This window comes from Candoia aspera, chromosome 5 (assembly GCF_035149785.1).
Source record: "Candoia aspera isolate rCanAsp1 chromosome 5, rCanAsp1.hap2, whole genome shotgun sequence".
Taxonomy (NCBI): Eukaryota; Metazoa; Chordata; class Lepidosauria; order Squamata; family Boidae; genus Candoia; species Candoia aspera.
In genome coordinates this window covers 111,903,339-111,923,473 of record NC_086157.1, presented here as the reverse complement: position 1 = coordinate 111,923,473, position 20,135 = coordinate 111,903,339, and the positions used below count along the sequence as shown (strand labels likewise).

At 44.8% G+C, this 20,135-nt stretch overlaps 1 protein-coding gene across 1 annotated transcript in view; it reads right to left on the bottom strand.

Annotated features, from left to right (window-relative positions):
• INTS4 (integrator complex subunit 4) overlaps positions 1–20,135 on the bottom strand; it is a 38,827-nt gene that overhangs the window by 16,602 nt on the left and 2,090 nt on the right. Inside the window, exons 3-15 of the mRNA XM_063305946.1 lie at positions 17,076–17,193; positions 14,304–14,410; positions 12,293–12,478; positions 11,226–11,276; positions 9,430–9,518; positions 8,720–8,840; positions 8,193–8,264; positions 7,377–7,551; positions 5,784–5,989; positions 4,629–4,771; positions 2,149–2,264; positions 1,202–1,335; positions 40–197 (exon numbers count right to left, since the gene is read on the bottom strand). Coding sequence (XP_063162016.1) covers positions 40–197; positions 1,202–1,335; positions 2,149–2,264; positions 4,629–4,771; positions 5,784–5,989; positions 7,377–7,551; positions 8,193–8,264; positions 8,720–8,840; positions 9,430–9,518; positions 11,226–11,276; positions 12,293–12,478; positions 14,304–14,410; positions 17,076–17,193 — 1,676 coding nt within the window. The remainder of the gene's footprint in view (positions 1–39; positions 198–1,201; positions 1,336–2,148; positions 2,265–4,628; positions 4,772–5,783; positions 5,990–7,376; positions 7,552–8,192; positions 8,265–8,719; positions 8,841–9,429; positions 9,519–11,225; positions 11,277–12,292; positions 12,479–14,303; positions 14,411–17,075; positions 17,194–20,135) is intronic.

Here is a 20,135-nt window from a genome sequence, read left to right as displayed (position 1 = left end):
TTCCCCCCACATCCCTCTCTCATTTTCCAAAGCAAGTACCGAATGGTGAATTCAAGCAGCTCCTGAGTGCCCTGGGGATCTAGATGTTGAAGACTGAAAACTCTTTCAAGGCTCTGCTGTAGAAATTCTTGAGAAGGGTCTTCCTGAAGCGTGAGGCTGGCAGGCACGGAAGAAGATGCCAGCTTTTTCCCAGGCAGCTACGCAAAAAGCAAAAACAAAAGAAAGGAAGATTCAGCTGGTCATGCAGTTTCCCACACGCATGACCTGCAGTGAGTTTTCTCTCTTGGAAGTGATGGCTTCTCATTCATGACTGTGTTTTACAACCCCATTTTCCACCCTTAGGGTCCCTCCCACTGGAAATATGTGACAAGGGCAAGGCATTCCCACAGCAGCAGATCCCTTTCCTGCTGCAGTGTAAAATTAAAAAAATTATGCTAAGGTGCCTTTGTCCCTCCCACAACATTGAAAAAAACAACCAGGCTGGGGCAGATTAAGCACAACAAGTGGCTTAAGCTTTGCAGGATTATAAAGTTTGTTTCTTCACATTAACATTTCTTCCCATGCAAAAGTCTGAGAATGGCAAACTTTGTCCTAACAGAATTTATCTAACGGGCAACCTGCAGGCCACAGGAGACCCCCCAGCCCACTGCATTTGTGGCTAGTGGGACCTACCTGCCATTCTCAAACTTTCGCATGGGAAGAAATGTTAATGTGAAGAAACGAACTTTATAATCCTGCAATGCTTAATCTGCCCCAGCCTGGCTGTTTTTTTCAACGTTGTGGGAGGGACAAAGGCACATTGGATGCTTTAGGCCTCTGAAGTTTGCCCCTGAAAACCTCACAAACAATGCAAAATAGGGGCAGTGTTTTCAGTCCCACCTGCTCTGATGATGCCTTGATGTCACGGGCTGTGCACCCAATGCCCCCAGCAAAGCATAAAGGCAAGTTACAGGCCCCATAATCCCCCCTGCAAACTTCCCAACTTGCTCTAAGTAAAGATGGGCAGCTTACAGACTGTGGACCAGGTACAACCTTTTCTGAACTCTGCAGTAAGTCTCAGAGCAGGATGTCTAGAGTACTAAATATCACGCTGCTCCTTCAACTTGACCCAGACGCCTTCTTGCCTGTGCAAATCCTTCAAGACTGAAGAATAAAAGCACTGTCATGGATGCAAAGGGTCCATCCCAACTACTCAACTTACCCTCAAGGGCGGGACAAGGTGCGAGAGGCTATCCCGAAGATAAGCGTAGTGCCGAAAGGTGTGGTCGGAGAACAGCGCCGGCATAGTTGGGCACGATTTGGCCGCATTGAAAATAAGGACCAGGACTGCAATATCTGTGCCACAGCTTAAGGGGGGGAAATACTTCAGGTCCTTGATTGTAAAGCAATTAAACAGAAGTCTGTAAGTGCAGGGGGGGGCGGGGAAAATGGGTTGGCAACTGCAGAAGCAAAGCTCGTGAACAGAAAGCAATGATTTGGGTTTACTGAAGAGCATATTAACAACCCTGACCCTCTAAAAAGATACATGAACTTGTGTGAAACTAATTATTTAATTGGGCTAGGGCTGGGCAAGAAATAAATAGATCATCGACTTAAAGAATGACATCTCCCTGACACTGGGAGTTAGTTCTCAAACTTTTCAGTCTTACATCTCTACAGGCAAAATGGGAGCATTCTCAAGACTTGCTCCTGCTTAGCCTAACCACCAATAGCTAGGATGCGCAGGGTGCAAAACCCAGAGTGAATTTCGATAGTGCTCCCACTGCAATTGTGCAAGCATGACACGATTTTGTTTTTTCTTTTAAGTGATCCCCATTTACGTTGCTCATGCCTTGCACTCCATCTTACATCACACCAGCGGATCTAAGAATACAAACAGCACTTTTTAGCTTTCAGATCATGCAAGCAAATCCCCATTTGTCAACCAGACAGGCTTTAGAATACAGCTGCAACTTTACTGATGGCTCTCATTTCATGATATCCCAGCAAACCACAATTGGCACAAAAGGTGGTTTCCATACCCACTCCAACCCACAATTTCTGATTCTGCTTTACCAGCTGCTTGCAAGCCACAAGCAGTTTTGTGCATGAAGTCTGAACTCCTCTGGAGCATTATCCACAGAATATGTAGAGAAAGAAAAAGGATACAAGCCGGGTCATCCATGTCTGGCTCGGGGGTGTCAAAGAAAGGGTGGGTACCCAACAATTCAGGAACAAGTGGGAGCACCAGAGTAGGGTGCCTGCCTCCCAGGAACTTTAAGCACCTGAAAAACACCGATTCAAAGCAGAGAAGGTTCTCTTTTACTGTAACCAAACAGCAAATTTTGAGTGTGAGTAAATGACTGCAGTTTAAGGGAAAATTGTAATTTTTTTTTTAAGTGAAAGTCAGATATTTTAAAATGCATTTGGTTTTTAATAACAGTGTGCTAGCTCTTCTTCCCAACTGGTACATTCCAGGAAGATCATGACAGACAACAGCTGTCTGGCTGCAGATAGGAGTAGTAATCAAAACATTGGGATGGCATGAAAATCGGGGAGGCCACTGTATACAAATATTGTACCACGGGATGTCTAGCTCAAAGAGGAAAGGGGATATTAATATTAATATTTTTATGAATAAATGAATGAAAACAAGGCTATGCAAAGTTTACAAGAAGCTATAAGCAACTTCTTTAGCACTACAGTACGGTAAACATTTTATACGGAACCATCAATCAAAGAAGACATTTTTCCAGTCCAGGTATCAACATTACTGCATTATTCAAGTCCAGACTTACAAAATCTCTTCCTTTCTGATCTTAGGAATTAAGGGTTCAGACAGAAGCTAGCTGGTAGACCGTATTTTTTAAAATTGTAATTACACTTAAACGATGTCAAAGCCAAGAATTCATTTGATTGATGTTCTAGTCTAGCTGTAGGCATATTAAAAAAAAGGCCAGAGGACTTAAGACACTGCTGCTAGAAGAAGTAAGAATTCATGACTGCTCCCCAGTTTGTGCAGCCAAATGAAGATAAAGCTGTTTTCTGATGTCCATACTAGCCTACAAGGATTAAGCCTGGGATTTCCTGATAGTCTTCCATCCACTTATCATCCCATTCCAATCTTGTCTACTTTGGGGTTTGATTTTATATTTGTAAACAATTAATAAGTAAAACAAGTGATTATAAATAGATAGATAGATAGATAGATAGATAGATAGATAAAGCACAATTCCAAAGGGAAATCCCCTATGGCCTCCCAACCATCTTTCAAACTCAAAACATTCGAAAATCAAAATATTTTGCATCGTTTGAGCAGTTTTCCAAAGTACAATTTCCCCCAAAAGCTGAGTGGCAAATCTTCAGTTAAAACCCTTTGATATCTTGCTATGGGTCAGCGGCCCTAAGTGCTTCAGAACTGCCTTTAGGACTATAAAATTTAACCTTAAAAAAAAAGCCTATAACCATCGTTTATGAATAGTTAGAATACACTAAATTAAATGTTCCAGAGTAAAGCGAAAACAGATCAGAGATTTCACTGGATAAATATCCCTGGAAGACCGTTTTGGCATCTATATTCCCATTGTTATAGATTTAAAATTGCAGTTAATTCAACAGCGTAACAATTATTTAATCAGCTGAAATCCATCCAATGTCATGTCTCCTAGTCATCAGTGCATCTCTTCTGGAAGAAACTAATTCAATCAATAATGGTTGGAGATGTACTCAAAACGCAACATTTGTTCAAATTATATGATTGTGAGGCTTCCTTTGCAACATAATGGTTTGTGTATTTATTTAATTAATGACTATTCATTCTGGCCTAAAAGCTCACCAAGTGCAGGTGCTTACATTCTTTGGAATTATTTGTCATGGAAATTAATGGGAGGATAAGGCAAACAGATATTGAGCACATTTAGGATTGTAAGAAAAAAAAAAACTACAAGGCTGCAAGATACCCATCATCTGTTAGTTTCACAAAACTCTAAAGAACTCACTTCCATTTCTGTAGTTTACCAAGCCTTCTATAGGTAGTCCTCGACTTACAACCGTTTGTTTAACGATGGTCCAACATTACGACAGCCTCGGAATGGCTGCTTTATGGCCTGTAAAGCACTTCAGCACGTTGCAAAATGTTGCACCCCCCCACCCCCCACAGGCACATGATTGCATTTCAGGCACTTGGCGACCTGCCTGCATTTACAACCGGTTGCAGTGGCCTGCGGTCATGTAATTGCATTTTGCAACCTTTTTGCTGTTTTCCGGCAAAATATGCCCCTTGGGGAAGCTGGATTCACTCAACAACCACCATAACAATAGTAATAAAATCAGGTCCGGTCACATGGTGACTTGACTTACAACCGCAATGACTTACAATGAAAATTCTGGTCCCAATTGTGGTTGTTAGTTGAGGACTCCCTGTACTGTTGGGGAGTAACAACTGGAGTCCTGTTCAGAAATCTGGATTGCATATACTGGCTCTTGCGTTTTTATTTCTTTTTTGCTATTGCAGAATACTGGCAAATAATGATAATCTTAAGAGGGGCCCTCTTCCTTTTCCTTTTCACATACACAACAGTTTTAAGCAATTTTTCTATGATGGTATCTGACCACCCTCACTATTCCACTTTAAGGGGACAAAGACTTACTTCCAGATGGAATCCCTGTCTGTAGGATACTTGGCAAGGTTTTTTAGCAGCTCCGCCAAGGCAAGATGGATGCCCTCTTTGGTCGAGACGTTGGTGCAACACAACAGCTCATGGAGAGCTTCCCGGATATCTCGGGAGGAGTCCTAAAGCAACACACAGAAAGGTTTGAATATCAAAGTGGTGGCGAGCTTCTGCCTTTTAGGATCAACCATCAACAGTGAAGGAACCAGCAGTCAAGAAATACGCCTCAGTTATTCGGTAACTTGGTAGAGCAGCCATGAAAGCCTTGGGAAAAGAGGTTCAGATGCAGCGACGTGTCTACAGCTACTAAGATCATAATAGGGCAAGCACAACAGGTGTTTTTTTTCCTGTGACACTTCATGGAAGTGAAAATCGGACTTCGAAGAAACAGAATAAGGAAAGTATTGATGCTTTTGAACTCTAGTGTTGGAGAAGACTCCTGAGAATACTGTATGCAGTCAAGAAAACAAACCGGTGGATCATCGAACAAATCAACCCAGATGTCTCACCTGGGGTACAAACGACCAGGCTCAAATTATCCTACTTTGGATACATTATGCAAAGGCCTAGCTCTCTGGAGAAGGCTCCGATGTTAGGAAAGGTAGAAGGAAAGAGAACGATGCAGCAAGATGGATGGGCTCAGTTACAGCGGTGATGAGTACACCACTGAAAGACCAGGTTAGGGATGGATCGTCATGGAGAAAAAATGTGTGGTCACTAAGAGTCGATCACTTGATGGCACATAATCGATCGATCAATCAATCAATCAGAGATGATCAATTTATACTGTCAAGCTCCTCCTGGCCATTCTGGACGGGGCAGAAGGGAGCTATAGTCCCAATGACATCTGGGAAACACCAACTTCTCCACCTCTGACCTCAAAAGTAACATGGTCTTGGATGGGCACAGATCCAGCAGAGTGGCACAGCAGTTCGAATGTTGGGCTAGAACTCCAGGAAGCAGAATTCAACCCTGCACTGGAGGCTGGGTGACAGGGAGCGCATCCCAACCAAATGAAAATGCTGATGGAATTACCACTTCAATGATCGTGACAACAATCCCAGTGAAATCAAACGGCAGCGAGCCCGTCCCAAAGGAGGCCGAGACTAAAGAAGGATGGGAAGAAACTCTTGCCTCCAAGACACCCAGCACTGTGTCCAGCTGATCCTCTCGGAGAGTGATGTTGTTGGAAATCTTCCTCATGGTGTGAATCGACCGCAGCCTCACTTCCTCGATTTCGTCGTTAAACATGTCAACCAGGAAATCAAGGCACTTCTCTGCAAAAAAGGGCGAGGACTGTGCCAGCATGCAGAGGGCTTCGACAGCAGCTATCCGGACCTCTGAAAAACAGATCAAGAGGGTGAGAGATGGGAAAAGGGACGCCAGAACCCTGCCTCAAGGATAACCATGTCCAGGTTCTTCCCACAACACAATAAGCCAAACCCAAATAAACAATCTAATCAGGTCTCTGTGAAAAGTGTAAACCCAGCCACTGTGTTTTCCCGGGTTTTTTTACAGCAACGCCCCTCTTGGACTATTGTCCAGTATGACCAGGGGAAACAGAATGGACACTTCCACTCCTGAAAAATTATTTGCGTGCAAAGAAGGAAGATGTTTGCCATTAGAGAAGATTAGTCCATCTCCCCAGGTCAACTATTTATATTGCCTATTGCAGCCTTCCTCTATCTAGAACCCATCAGAAGTTGGGAATTCTTGAAGGGCCATTCCCAAAACATTCAGAGAGCACAAAGTTGGGCAAAGATGGCCGGCTGAATGGGGCCACACCAGTTCCACCGGTGCCCAAATGGATCAGAAACTCCTTCCTGGGATTAAAGGCCATTAAGAGAAAATACACAGGATTGCAAACTCTTAGGCCTGGCAGAATAATCACCCAAGGACTTAATCTGAAGCCAGTGTGTCTTCCCCAACTTCAAATTTGAGAGGCTGTAAGGCAAAGTTTCTCAGAGTGGGCAATTTTAAGATGCGTGGATTTCAACTCCCAGAATTCCCCAGCCAGCAATAACCGCCTGGAACCCTCCCATTTCAGGCGTGTAAACTCTTAACGGATGATTACGAACAGGTCCGCAGCGTCGCCGTGCAACTCACTTGGGTCCTCAGCCAGCTTTATCCAGAAAGGTACGTGTCAGGTGTTGGGGAGTTCCAAAGGCAGGGGAGTTAAAAGTTGTGGAATGAGGGTATGTAAAGCAAGATTTGGAGATGCTGTGTAGCCAACAAGGCAACTCCCCTCCTGTACTTTAAAGCAGGGTTTCTCAACCTTAGCAACTTTAAGATGTCTGGACTTCAACTCCCAGAATTCCTCAGCCAGCATGGCTGGCTGAGGAATTCTGGGAGTTGAAGTCCACGCATCTTAAAGTTGCTAAGGTTGAGAAACCCTGCTCTAAATTAATCCCCCCCCCTTTCTTTTCCAAAACTCTCTGGATTCAAGCCAGCTACTGGATTTGGAAACGCAGGCTACGTGTCTGAAATGGCTTCTCCCTTTCTCAGAAGGAGCAGCAGTAGCTTCTCTTTATTAAATTGCCAGACTTCTTGCAGTTTTGGACTTCGTTACACAGAGGGACCGTTGTGGTGTTTCGATAATGCACAAGCGCACTGAACAGTGAGCTGGAAATCGCTCTGTGGGATAAAAGGCAGAGGACCGAAGGGCCAGAAAACTTTTCTAGGAGGTGACGACAGCTCTGCAGAAAGATCCGAAGGGCTCCTACTCACCGTACATCTCATCTTCCAGGCCGTGAACGAAAGCTCCGCAGGCCCCCGATTCAATGAGGTTCACGGCTCCCGTGTCTATTTCTTCCTTGGGAGCATCGTCCCCCCATTTCCTGCCACTTGAGAACTCCCCTGAACTGTACAGCTCTTTAGCCCGTTCGTGGGCGGTGCGTTTTCGCTGCAGACATAACAGACACGGAAGTCACGTATTTTAAAATAACCCAGCCATTTCTTTCAAATGAGGTACAGGCAGTCCTCGCTTAATGACGGTAGTTGGGACCAGAATTTCCATCGCTAAGTGATGCGGTCATAAAGCGCAACATCACTTAACCACTCTGCTTAGTGATGGAAATTCCAGCATTTTGTGTTGCGGTCCTTAAGTGAATCACTGCTGGTCATTAAGTGAGGACCTCACAGGACCACGACTTCCGACTTCCTGCCGGGTTCCCCATTGACTTTGTGGAAGCCAGCAGGGAAGGTCTCAAATCGCGATCACGTGACTGGGAGGCAGCGACAGCCGGAACTTTGAGGAGTGCCCTGAGAATTTAGAGAGGAGAGGGGAGATGAACCGCAAATGAGAGTTCCTGCAGATATGGCAATACAAGAAGACATGGGGTGTTGTTTCTGTTGCCCCTGCATCACAAGGCCACCATCTTTTAGCGAAGCGGATTTTGCTGTATTTCCCTTCCAACATTGCTGGGGGGAACAAAAATGATATACAATATCAGAAAGCACTCAAAGGACTCAATTGTGCCACTTCTAGAATCCCGGGGCTCAGACGTATAAGCACCAGCAACAAAACAGAACAGGATTCCATACCCTCAAGTCCGACATCAGCTTCTTGTCCAGGGTCTGTTCTAAGAAATGAGAACTGACTTGCTGCATAGATCCCTGGAACACAGGTGGGGAAGGGAGTTCATCAGAAGGCCATTTTAAACCCAAGCACAATGAAGATTAAGACGGTAATACAAGCCCAGCCTGGTATGTGGGTGGTGAGTTTCAGGTCATTTTCAACTGAATGACACTGAGGTCACTACAGATTTGTGCCTTAGAACAAGCCACTCTCTTATTTCACGGATATTCAACAAGAGGTAGGACCAGGACATCCCAGTACACCAAACACCTTTCTTTCCCCCATATAAAAGACTCAACACTGGAACCTTTCCCACTTCCTCCATGGCTCCCCCACACTTCTTTGAGCTTCAGGGTGAGACTCAGTGAAGCTCAGCACCAAGGCCAATCAACCATACAAGGAAAGAACAATTAAGCCTCTTGTATTTCACGTGCCAGCTGGCAGACCAGTTATGCTCTCCGTGGCAACCGAAAAGAAGGATAAGGGCCCTTACCAAGAGTTTAGCAGCCTGGACTCTTACAACCCAGGAGCCGTCGCTGACCATGTGACAGATCTTCCCAAAGGCATCGTCAACTAGCCGGATTTCTTCGTTGGAGGACGGGATTGGGACAATGCTAGGGAGAGAGACAACTTTTATTATTGCTGCTTCAGTAGGTGGGAGGGATTTGAATGGGAGACCATCAGAAATTGCAGGGGGGCTGAACAAAAGCCAGCAGCAGACCATGCAAACCACTCTGTATGGCTGCCAAGGGAGCTACAAGCACGTCTGTGATGTTCCTGGGAATTACTATTATTACCACCACCACCACCACCACGTCATGCTGGGTGGCCATTCTGAGTCGCCACAATAGACCAAGAGCGTGCCAGGTTGGGGAAAGACTTTTCAAAAGAAATGGAGTATATAAGGATAATAAGTCCAAATGAAGTGATCCCTTTATACCAGTGTTTCTCAACCTTAGCGGCTTTAAGATGTCTGGACTTCAACTCCCAGAATTCCCCAGCCAGCCATGCTGGCTGGGGAATTCTGGGAGTTGAAGTCCAGACATCTTAAAGTTGCTAAGGTTGAGAAACACTGCTTTAAAATACAGGAGGGGAGTTGCCTTGTTGGCTTCATAGCATTTCCAAATCTTGCTCATTCCACAACTCTCATTCCACAACTTTTAACTCCCCTGCCTTTGGAACTCCCCAACACCTGACACGTACCTTTCTGGATAAAGCTGGCTGAGGACCCAAGTGAGTTGCACGGCAACGCTGCGGACCTGTTCGTAATCATCCGTTAAGAGTTTACACGCCTGAAATGGGAGGGTTCCAGGCGGTTATTAGCTGTAAGCCATTTCACCATGGTTTCCACTTCAGCCTATGATTCCATCTTTTCTTTTTTAACAGGGACTGAAATGTATGGGTACAAATAAAGGAACACAGACATTGAAAAGCACCTTAAAAAGCCTACAAGGACTGTCTCCGTTGCTGCCTAACAGCCTCTGATGGCCTGTAAGAGGGATTTGCATAGAATAAGCAGCGATCAGCCAAGAATTTTACGTGGAAAGTTGGAAAGACCCAGAGGGAGATGCTGTCTTTCTCCCCACTGCTCACTTTGGTCTCACACATCTCAGCCCTGCTGCAGGATCCAAGAGTTTTATCAATATTTGCATCCTGCATGCTGTACAGACGTTGCTTCAAAATGTTTCTCCATCCTATATTATAAATTACACATAGTCCTTGACTTATGACCATTCATTTAACGACTGTTTGAAGTTATGACAATGCTGGAGAAAGTGACTTATGACCAGTCCTTACACCTGCAACCGTTGCAGTGTCTCCCCGATCACATGGTCGAAATTCAGGCGCTTGACAACCAGCATGTATTTACAACGGTTGCAGCATCCCAGGGTCATGTGATCGCCATGTGCGATCTTCCTAGCCAGCTCCCAGTAAAATCAATGGGGAATTGTGTGATTCACTTAACAACTGTGGCAAAAAGGTCATAAAATCAGGTGTGGCTCACTTAACGACCGCATCACTTAGCAATGGAAGTTCTGTTCCCAATTGTGGATGTAAGTCAAGGACTACCTGTAGTTTTAGAGCATCTTCCACAATGAAACCTAGCACACCACACAGAAAATTGTAATAAAAATAGCAATTAATCCTTTCCCTCCTCAAAACCCAGCAGCCCTGAAACCCCAGCTTAAAGACATAAGGTGACCCCCCCCAAAAAAAAATAACCTTGGGTATTCAGAGCTTTTAAAAGCATGCAAAGAAAAGATGTGACACATGCAAAGGAAAGGCCGCAGAGGAAATTTGGACCAAGGGTGCAGGGCTGTTCCTGGAACAATCCCTTCCTTTGTTCGTGCAAACACAACCTCCTTGGCCACAACCAAGTGAAAAAAGAGTCTACTGATGATCAGAGAGGGCAGGCGCACCGACACAAGCAGAGGAGGCATCAGCTTGAGCCCAGGCTATTTAAACCTTTACACCTTAGAAGCAGCACTTCTGTCCAAACGTTACAACCTTTTGAGTATTCCTCCTTCCACATTTGTTCAGCTAATGGTTTGTCGTTTTAGCAAAAAGAAGAGATTCGCCCATTTCTTATGCCAAAGAGGGGAGGCAGGGGGGGATGGAAGAGGCTGAACAACATTTTGCAACCCTTGTCTTTCAAAAACAAATACCCCGACCCCAAGAACAAAAAGTAAGGCTAGTGAGTTTAAAACCAACTTCCTCAAGTCTGCATTCCTCTTACATCTTTATTCTCCTGGGGTGCATATTGCAAGCCACTCTGGAAGTTAATTTTGGATGAAAGACCAAAGGTAAATATTAAAAAAGACAGTGTTTGCAAGAAGGAAAACAGGAACGGACCACAGAAATCTGCCCTGCAGGCACATTTTCTTCATTCTGCTTTGTGGCTTGGGGAAGGCTAACCTAAGCAGATCCCCTTGATATTTCTCTTGGATTCATCAAACAATAGAGCCCTTTGCTAAACTGATATACCACACAATAATTACCTGGCTATAAATTGTTTGCTGCAACTTTAATCCCCTTTCATGAAGCTGCAACTGTAGGGGAAAAAAAAATACACCGGACTGTTATTACAGTAATTCAGAGGCTATTGCATGTTGCATAATGCAAAATAACATGACAGGGGGAAGTGTTACAGGATTTTGACTACATTTCTGCATGGGAAAATAACAATTAAAATAGTAAAACCGAAAGGGGAAGTAATCTTACATACAAACATTCACTTCTCTAGAATGCATGACAAACATTACAATCGGGAGAATTTATACACAGTAGCTGGATTCACACAACATGCTAAACCAGGTGGGTAGTTTGTGATTCAGTGTTTATGAGAACCTTGTCCTCATCTTAGCACGTTGTGTGAACCTAGGCCATCATATTACACCAACATGTAATTTGTGTTCGCTTAACAAAGCTGTTAACCTGAGTAAGGATCAACGTGTTGTATGAATCCACACAACCTCCTTTAGCCTGCAGTCCAATATTTAGTTTCCTGGGAGGAAGTACCACTGAATTACATAGGCATGTTTCTGGATGAACATGCACCAGACTGCTCAGAAGTTCTAAGCAACATTTTAACTGCTTTTAACCTGGTTTAACGCACTGAACTTCAAGGATAATAATTCCCCATTTTTTAACACCGCCCTTAGTCAACATGCATTCTGTGTTTTGCTGGAGGACCACTCCAAGAACAAGGTAAGCAAGAGATGCATCCATGCACATGACCATGAGTCCCATTACTACAAAGGCTGACCGCAGTAGCAGTGATGAAGCAGATTTAGGAGCCGCTGTTGGCCCAGGGCCTACCAGCTGCTAACCTCTATCATACATCTAGACCAGTGTTTCTCAACCTGGACAACTTTAAGATGTGTGGACTTCGACTCCCAGAATGGCTGACTGGGGAATTCTGGGAGTCGAAGTCCACACATCTTAAAGTTGCTGAGGCTGAGAAACACTGATCTAGACCAAGGATTTTGTTCCCTACGAATTGCTGCTACATTCTACGAAGCTCCATAACTAATTCTAAATCATCATTTTTCTCATGGAGACCTACCATAGCTTTTATAGCTGCGGTCCTGACTCGAGGATCCTGGTCGCTAAAGTGATCCCCTATGATCTTCTGCACGTCTTTGGAAGACTGGCGTTCCACTTCCTTCAAGCCACCTTTTTCCACTGTCCCCAGACAGCCAATCAGGAGCAGGCATTTGTTCCTTACCCCATGGGAGGAATCCGTCAGATGCTGTGGAGCAAAACAGAAGAGCGGATGGATGATTTTTCTGCTCTTTGGATGCGGGGAGGGACCACAGTGCCCTTATAAAAGGTTAATATCTTTGAAATTCCTACCCTGCCAGGCAGAAATAATGTATCAACACAAATATAGTGGTTTTCAACAAGATTTTATAGGGAAAGTGGGGGTGGCAAAACCTACCATCTCAGTATCTGTAGAAGTCACTCTTCACCACCTGTCACAGGTTACCCCTACCGACCCACCCACCCTCATCTTTTCCTGCAATGCATACGCTTTTCTAAGATAAAACACACTTCCCTGTTAACCCCTCAAATCTCTCTCTCTCTGCATAAACATACTTCTAAAACAACATCTACTTAAATCTGTGGGATTTGTGCCCATCGGGTGTAATTATGGCTAGCAATCTAGATGTCCTTCTACCGGGAGTAGACAAAATTCACAGACCATCAGGCTAACGATGGTTTTAAGGTGGCTGTTTGGGCATTTTTTGTTTTATATCAGAATCTGGGGATTTATATGTGGTAGGCATAAGCAGTTTCTTAAAGTGAACTTTTGTAGGTGTGATGGCCTACTCATCCTTTTATTCTGATCGTTGTAATAAAATTAAGTTGCATTTTGTCTTTTTTTTTTTTCCAACAGCTGTGACGGCCAAGAGCTGAAGTCTAAACCTCTGGAACGCTGACAGCACATTTTGGGGGTGCTCAGCTTGGAGAAGACTGATCTCTAAGTACAATTGCAATTGCAATAAGAACCCAAAAAGAGTCCTCCTGAGTCAAGCCGATTGATCATCACAATCACATCAACACCAGAGTTATTTTAGGAAGTTCACAAATGTGGACTCTCTTCTGATTTCAGAATAGCAATCTAGGTAGTTCCTGCTTTTTAACATACTGCTACTAAAAGACAAAAGAATATAGTTCATTTCAGACTTGTTTTTTATTTGTTCAGTCGCTTCCGACTCTTCGTGACTTCATGGACCAGCCCACGCCAGAGCTTCCTGTCGGTCGTCAACACCCCCGGCTCCCCCAGGGACGAGTCCGTCACCTCTAGAATATCATCCATCCACCTTGCCCTTGGTCGGCCCCTCTTCCTTTTGCCCTCCGCTCTCCCCAGCATCAGCATCTTCTCCAGGGTGTCCTGTCTTCTCATTATGTGGCCAAAGTATTTCAGTTTTGCCTTTCATATCATTCCCTCCAGTGAGCAGTCTGGCTTTATTTCCTGGAGGATGGACTGGTTTGATCTTCTTGCAGTCCAAGGCACTCTCAGAATTTTCCTCCAACACCAGAGTTCCAAAGCATCGATCTTCCTTGACTTCTTGTTTAGTTTAATCCTTTCATCAATCAACTGGGTCTCCTATAATGATTCTTTTAATTCTTTATTCTTTTACACCTATCTGGCTGCATGAGAGAAATCCTCAACTCATTATCAATAATCAACTGCTTAAAACCGGTTGCCCTCTAGATCTGTAGATCCCCATCCAGAATTCCCTGGACAAGATGACCATCACTGGGTATTCTGGGAACTGAAGTCCAACAGCAGGAAGACAACTAAATTTGGAAGTCGGATCTATACCAGAGATAAGTTAACTTAAGTTAACTTTAAGGGTTGAAAAGCATTGATCTATACCAGTGTTTCTCAACCTCGGCAACTTTAAGATGTGTGGACTTCAACTCCCAGAATTCCCCAGCCAGCATGGTTGGCTGGGGAATTCTGGGAGTTGAAGTCCACACATCTTAAAGTTACCGAGGTAGAGAAACACTGATCTATGCAATCAAAGAGCTTCGAGTTCTTTCACTGGCTGACTGTTTTTAATTACCTTGCAAGCTACGTCTATAAGACGCCCTCGCACCGCAGGGTTCTCTTGAAGCTTCCGCCCAATCACCAGCAAGGTATCCAAAAGCTGAGCCAGAACTTGGTGGGACTCTGCAAAGAAACCAAAAAGCCACTTCTGTCACAAGAGACATAATGCACCAACCATGCTGTGGGAAGGGGGTCTGTTCTTCGATGGGGGACTGCCTGAGGATCATTACAGGAGGACAAGTACGCATCCTGGGGCGGGGTGGGGGGGCCGCTGATCACACCTGCAACGCTGACAGCACATTTTGGGGGTGCTCAAAAAATGACTGCCATCAAAATATGACTGACAAATAAACAAGCAAACAAACAAACTTACCAGGGAGCAACAACAGTGTGGTTGTTCCTTACAGCCAGGCCTTTCCTTGCCCCCGCATGTTCCACACCAACCCCAGCTTATCTCTCTCTTTTTTCTGGGCAGGTGAGGATACCTCTAAGCAAAATATTAGGCTAATTTTCCCAGAATGCCTCTGTGGCTACATTTTATTTATTTGTTTATTCGCTCATTTATAATGCCAGTTTGTAAGGCGTGCAACTCAACACAGAGTCGTATTTATAAAGCTCAAGACAGAAGATGTAACGTGGGCTCAAGCATGCGCATGGGAGATGATTTTACGTTTTTAGAGATTATTACCCAAAAACAATTAAACAGGAAGCTGGCATACAGTCATACACTCCTATGCAGGCAGAATCTCTCTTAATTCATCACCTCCTCAAAAAGGCCTGCTGAAATAACTGGCTTTTGATTGCTTTCCGAAATGTTGGGGCAAATAAAAGTCTAGGTGTGACGAAGAAGGGGGGCAGCAGAATTTCTCTGGGGACAGCAAAAGTGTCCCTGAATGCCTTCTAGTCAGACTTCTCTTTCTAAGAAATACTGCCCACGTATGCTGAGCTTAAAGTAAGCCGGCTATGGAGGAAAGATAGCTACCAAGGGCTGATGGTCAAATCGCTCCCAATGTATGAACTGTGAAAGGGTGCCATTTTTCTCTGCGTTCTAGTGGAATTCAGCTTACTGAAAACTCATACAGAACCTAGAAGTAAAACTAGACTCATCTGAACTTAATCATATGACGGTGTAACGGAGGTAGGGGGAAAAATCTGTACCGTGCAGAAAGGCTTTCCCCATGATTTGGCACATAGCGCAGTCGCATGATCTCATACACAAAAATGCATCTCCTTTCCTTCATCATATTAACAAGGATTTCCATTGCATTCAGTTAAACCAAGGGTACATAACCACCAGTTCCTGACAGCTTTGAGTGCAGCATCCAAGGACCTCAAAAATTCATTGCCAAAGAGGCCAAACCGCCCAGAGTGGGAGGAGATGGGTGGTGACAAATTTGATATATAAATAAATAAAATATTGATTGATTTATTGGTAAATAAATAAATAAATAAAATATTGATTCATTCATTCATTCTTTATGGCCACCCATCTCAAATACGTGACCCTAACAAGAATTAAAAACACGATAAAACATCATTAACAGACCAAAAAAATAACATACGGCAGCCAAGACAAAAGACCAACCCACACAACAATTAACAGAACCATGATAGGGTCTCAGCTGCGCACCCAGGGCCCCCAGCTCAGTTAAAGAAACCAGATCTTTGGAAATGGTAATTTTCAATGCGGCAGAAAAGAGAAAGAGAGGACTGGACGACAATAAGGACACTGGAAAAGCTGTGACAATGGACCTGGGTCTCAGTCCTGGGTTGCCCAGTGGCCAACTGGGTGAGTTTGGGGAACTCCCAAGCCTGGTCTAGGGGGTGATGGCCTCTTCCCCATCACTTCCCACCAACTAGTAGTTCAGGCCTGTTGTCCAGGGGGCAGGAGGCAAGAAACAGTCAATGGTATTAGCAGTTACTGGGAAACTGAACCTCCATGAATCTGCCCACTCTCGTTTCTAAAGTTATATGACCTATACTTTGTTTTAATTAAATATAAATACAACGAAACCATATTTCTCATGGGCCTACTGTAATGTTATGTGGGAATGACCCTGGGAGACAGAGTGAAGGGATGCTGCCAAGGGAATGGTCAGATAAGAGAGGGCATAGCCCACAGCTGGATACTGGGTGGAGAAAGAGGCTCAGAAGGGACCCTCCCTGGTTTCTCGGGCTGTAAAGGAGATGGGGGGAGGATTGTATTTTCAGACTTGCAAGATCCTGTTAATGCAGCTTTACCCTAAAGTAGAATTAGCTCACCTGGTCATGTTTCCTGTCTGGTCTACCTGGGAAGGCTGACATCTACCTAATACTTTTAAAAGCATGGCCCGCAGCATGCCACTGAAAATTTAAGTGGGGCCCATGACCTGGGCAACACCGCACATTGTTGAGTTCCAGAACGCCACCTCCCACCAGTAATCAACACTGGGCTAGACAGACCAATGATCTGACATACTACGGAAAGCTATTGTTTGTTTTAACTGTAATTCATTGAACAAGCTAGTACAGGCAGGTTCATCATGCTACACCATAAGCCACCGTTGACAAACCACATTGGCTGGTGTTCACACCTGGCACCATGCCAGGATTTTTAAAATAGTGATTGTTTCAAACAACCGGCAGTGGCCTGATTCCCCCACGGTGCCAACCTGTCCCACAAAGCAAAGAGCAGTCAAGCTACATTATGGCTTTCTAGGATGTGAACCCAGCAGGAAGGAATGCAACACATGCGTCAAATAGCCTGGAATGGTTCCATGTCTTCGTTAGCTGGGAAAAGATCACTTACTTTCATTTTGGAGCGTGTTAATGGCATCGTCCAGAATGCAGTCAGGAGAAAACCCAGGCGTCTTTGACAACAAGCCCAGCAAGGAAGCAATTTTTAGTCTCACAGAAGGATCGTTTTCCTGGGTGATAAGGGAACAGTGTCAAAACATCATCTTCCCACAAGTCCGCAAGAGCTGGTGCTTGGAGTGCTTTTCCTGTGCACCATTAAAGGTGAAGACAGCCCAGCATCTTTAAAGGGCCATTTCCTTTTTCTCTCTGGTCTAGTGTCACTATCTAATTTCCCTTTCTTCCCTGTTAAGATGGCCCTGTCTGAGGGATGCAAATCGGATGGACTGTGGCCTTCTCTCACAAATGCTTCACCGCGGGAATAAAACCAGATGCAGCTTTGATCTTCTCAGTTGTTGCACCAGGGTATCAACTGTGCTAAACAAAATAGCAGGAGTCCCTGTATCAATGTACTTTGAGAGCTGTAAAAAATGCCCTTATTCAGTGGAAGCAATATCCCAAAGATATCAACTGACATAACGTGATGTAAGTGAGGCTGTAGCCGCCCTCTCGCGGTGCCTGGGGGCTGTGGGGGTCTAGATGGGGAACAAAAGGCTTCAGCTGAACCCTGGCAAGACGGAGTGGCTGTGGGTTAAGGGCTCCTCGGTATCTGGGAAATTGTCATCTTTGGTTCTGCATGGGTTCGCACTGCCCCGGACAGACCTGGTCTGTAATCTGGGGGTCCTTCTGGACTCAAGGCTCCTGCTCAAAGAGCAGGTGGCAGTTGTGGCCAGGGGAGCCTTTGCACAACTTTGTGTTGTGTGCCAGCTACGCCCTTTCTGGATCAGGAGTCCCTTCGAACGGTCACTCATGCCCTGGTCATCTCCTGCATAGACTACTGCAATGCACTCTACATGGGGCTACCCCTGAAGAGCATCTGGAAGCATCTGCTGGTGCAAAATGCAGCCGTCCGAGCAGTTTTAGGAACCCCTAGAAGGATACATATAACACTGTTGCCGCGCAAGCTGCACTGGGTGCTGGTTTGCTTCCGGGTCCAATTCAAGGTGTTATCACCTTTAAAGCCCTACATGGCATGGGGCCAGGCTACCTGAGGGACCGTCTCATCCCCATAACATCGACCCATCCCACCTGGTCATGCAGAGAGGGAATGCTACGGACCCTGTCCATGAGGGATTGCCAATTGGCAGGGTCCAGGAGGAGGGCCTTCTCTGCCGCGGCACCCACCCTGTGCAACAGCTTACCTCCAGAGGTAAGACAGGCCCCACTCTCCCGGCCTTCTGGAAGGGAGTAAAAACTTGACTGCCGCGTTGCTTGGGATGGGAGGGGGGATAGCCATTCTTGGGGGTGGCTGGCACTGTGACCATGCCAAGGATAAGATTTTATTAAGGCCCATTACCATCTTGAATTTTATACTCTATACTTTTGTACTTTCATTTTTGTATTCATGCATATTTATATTTATATCAATTTTATACTGTATTGTTTTTATTGACTGTTTTTTTATGGTCTGTAAGCCGCCCAGAGTCATTGTGTATGAGATGGGCTGCAGAGAAATTTGATAAATAAATAAACTGCAGGGTAGCAGCAAAGGAGAGCTTATTACTGTCACATCCTTCTTGAAAGAAAATGCTGGATTTGATACATCCTTAGCCTAATCCACAAGCTGTTCTGTTTATTAACTTGAGCGTGGATAGAGCTTTTCTACTAGAATCAACTTAAATGAAAACAACTGACTTCCTGTCCCACCCAACTTGGCTTTTTAATTTTTTTTTAAAGCAGTCTTTCACTTAATATATAAATTAATGGGAAACCAGTGTGCTGGAAAGCAAGGTAAAGGTAAAGGTAAAGGTTTCCCTTGACATTAAGTCCAGTCGTGTCCGACTCTAGGGGGCGGTGCTCATCTCCGTTTCAAAGCCGAAGAGCCGGCGTTTGTCCGAAGACACTTCCGTGGTCATGTGGCCGGCATGACTCCATGGAACGCCGTTACCTGCCCGCCGAAGCGGTACCTATTAATCTACTCACATTTGCATGTTTTCGAACTGCTAGGTTGGCAGGAGCTGGGACTAGCAACGGGAGCTCACCCTGTCACGCGGATTCGAACCACTGACCTTCCGATCGGCAAGCTCAGCAGCTCAGCGGTTTAACCCGCAGCGCCACTGTGTCCCCGCTGGAAAGCAAAGCATCTGCTTTATTATTTGCACTGACAATAATGTTTCTGAAGGCCACATAGGTTTAGAAAATAAACATGCTGAGCAGCCCCAGCCCAGTCCTCAACATAGAAATGTTCCTGTTAAGGATATGCAAGATTTTAATTCATGTTGATTGAATTTAAAACCCCCATTGGCTCAAAATGCTCCTCTGCACTCAACAAATTCAAGACACTTTGAACCAGCTTACTTTGTGTCCCAAGCAGCTGTTCTACACTTGAAAAGTGAGCTTTAAATTTAAAATACTGTAGATTGAATTTGACATGTTTTGCTCACCTCCAGTGCCCACTTGCCCAGCAAGAAAAAAATAAAAGTAATCTGTATGCTAAAGCACAATGTGAAGCTAGAATGCCAGCAGCCTCTGGACAAGAGCAGACACATACGATCTCTGAGTTTCAGATGTGTTTGTTGAGCTTAGGTTTCTGAGCTATGAGAAGAAATCCTGAAGAAAACTATGAGAAACAGACTCTGAAGCCAGTAAAATCAAAGCTACCATGAGTGTAGTATTCGCTTTGAGTTTTTGGGAGAAAGGGCTTAGCTTAGTGGTAGTAACACGCCAAGAGTGTAGAAGAAACCACATTAAATTCCCAGAATGTTTAGGGAAGGGTGGCAAAGATTGATACCTATGAGAGTTGAGCTGGAAACCAGCAGCATCCACAGGGGGTAGTCAAAATTGGCAAAACACAGACAGGCCTGAAATCATGATTCCCTGTCTGCCATCTTCCAAATTTGATAACACACCCAGACTCTACAGATGCTGCCATCCAGGTCAAAGATGGCTGTTATCTAAACATACAACCACTTGACTAAGGCCACCAAGCATCATGCCAGGTATTGGTGAATCTGGA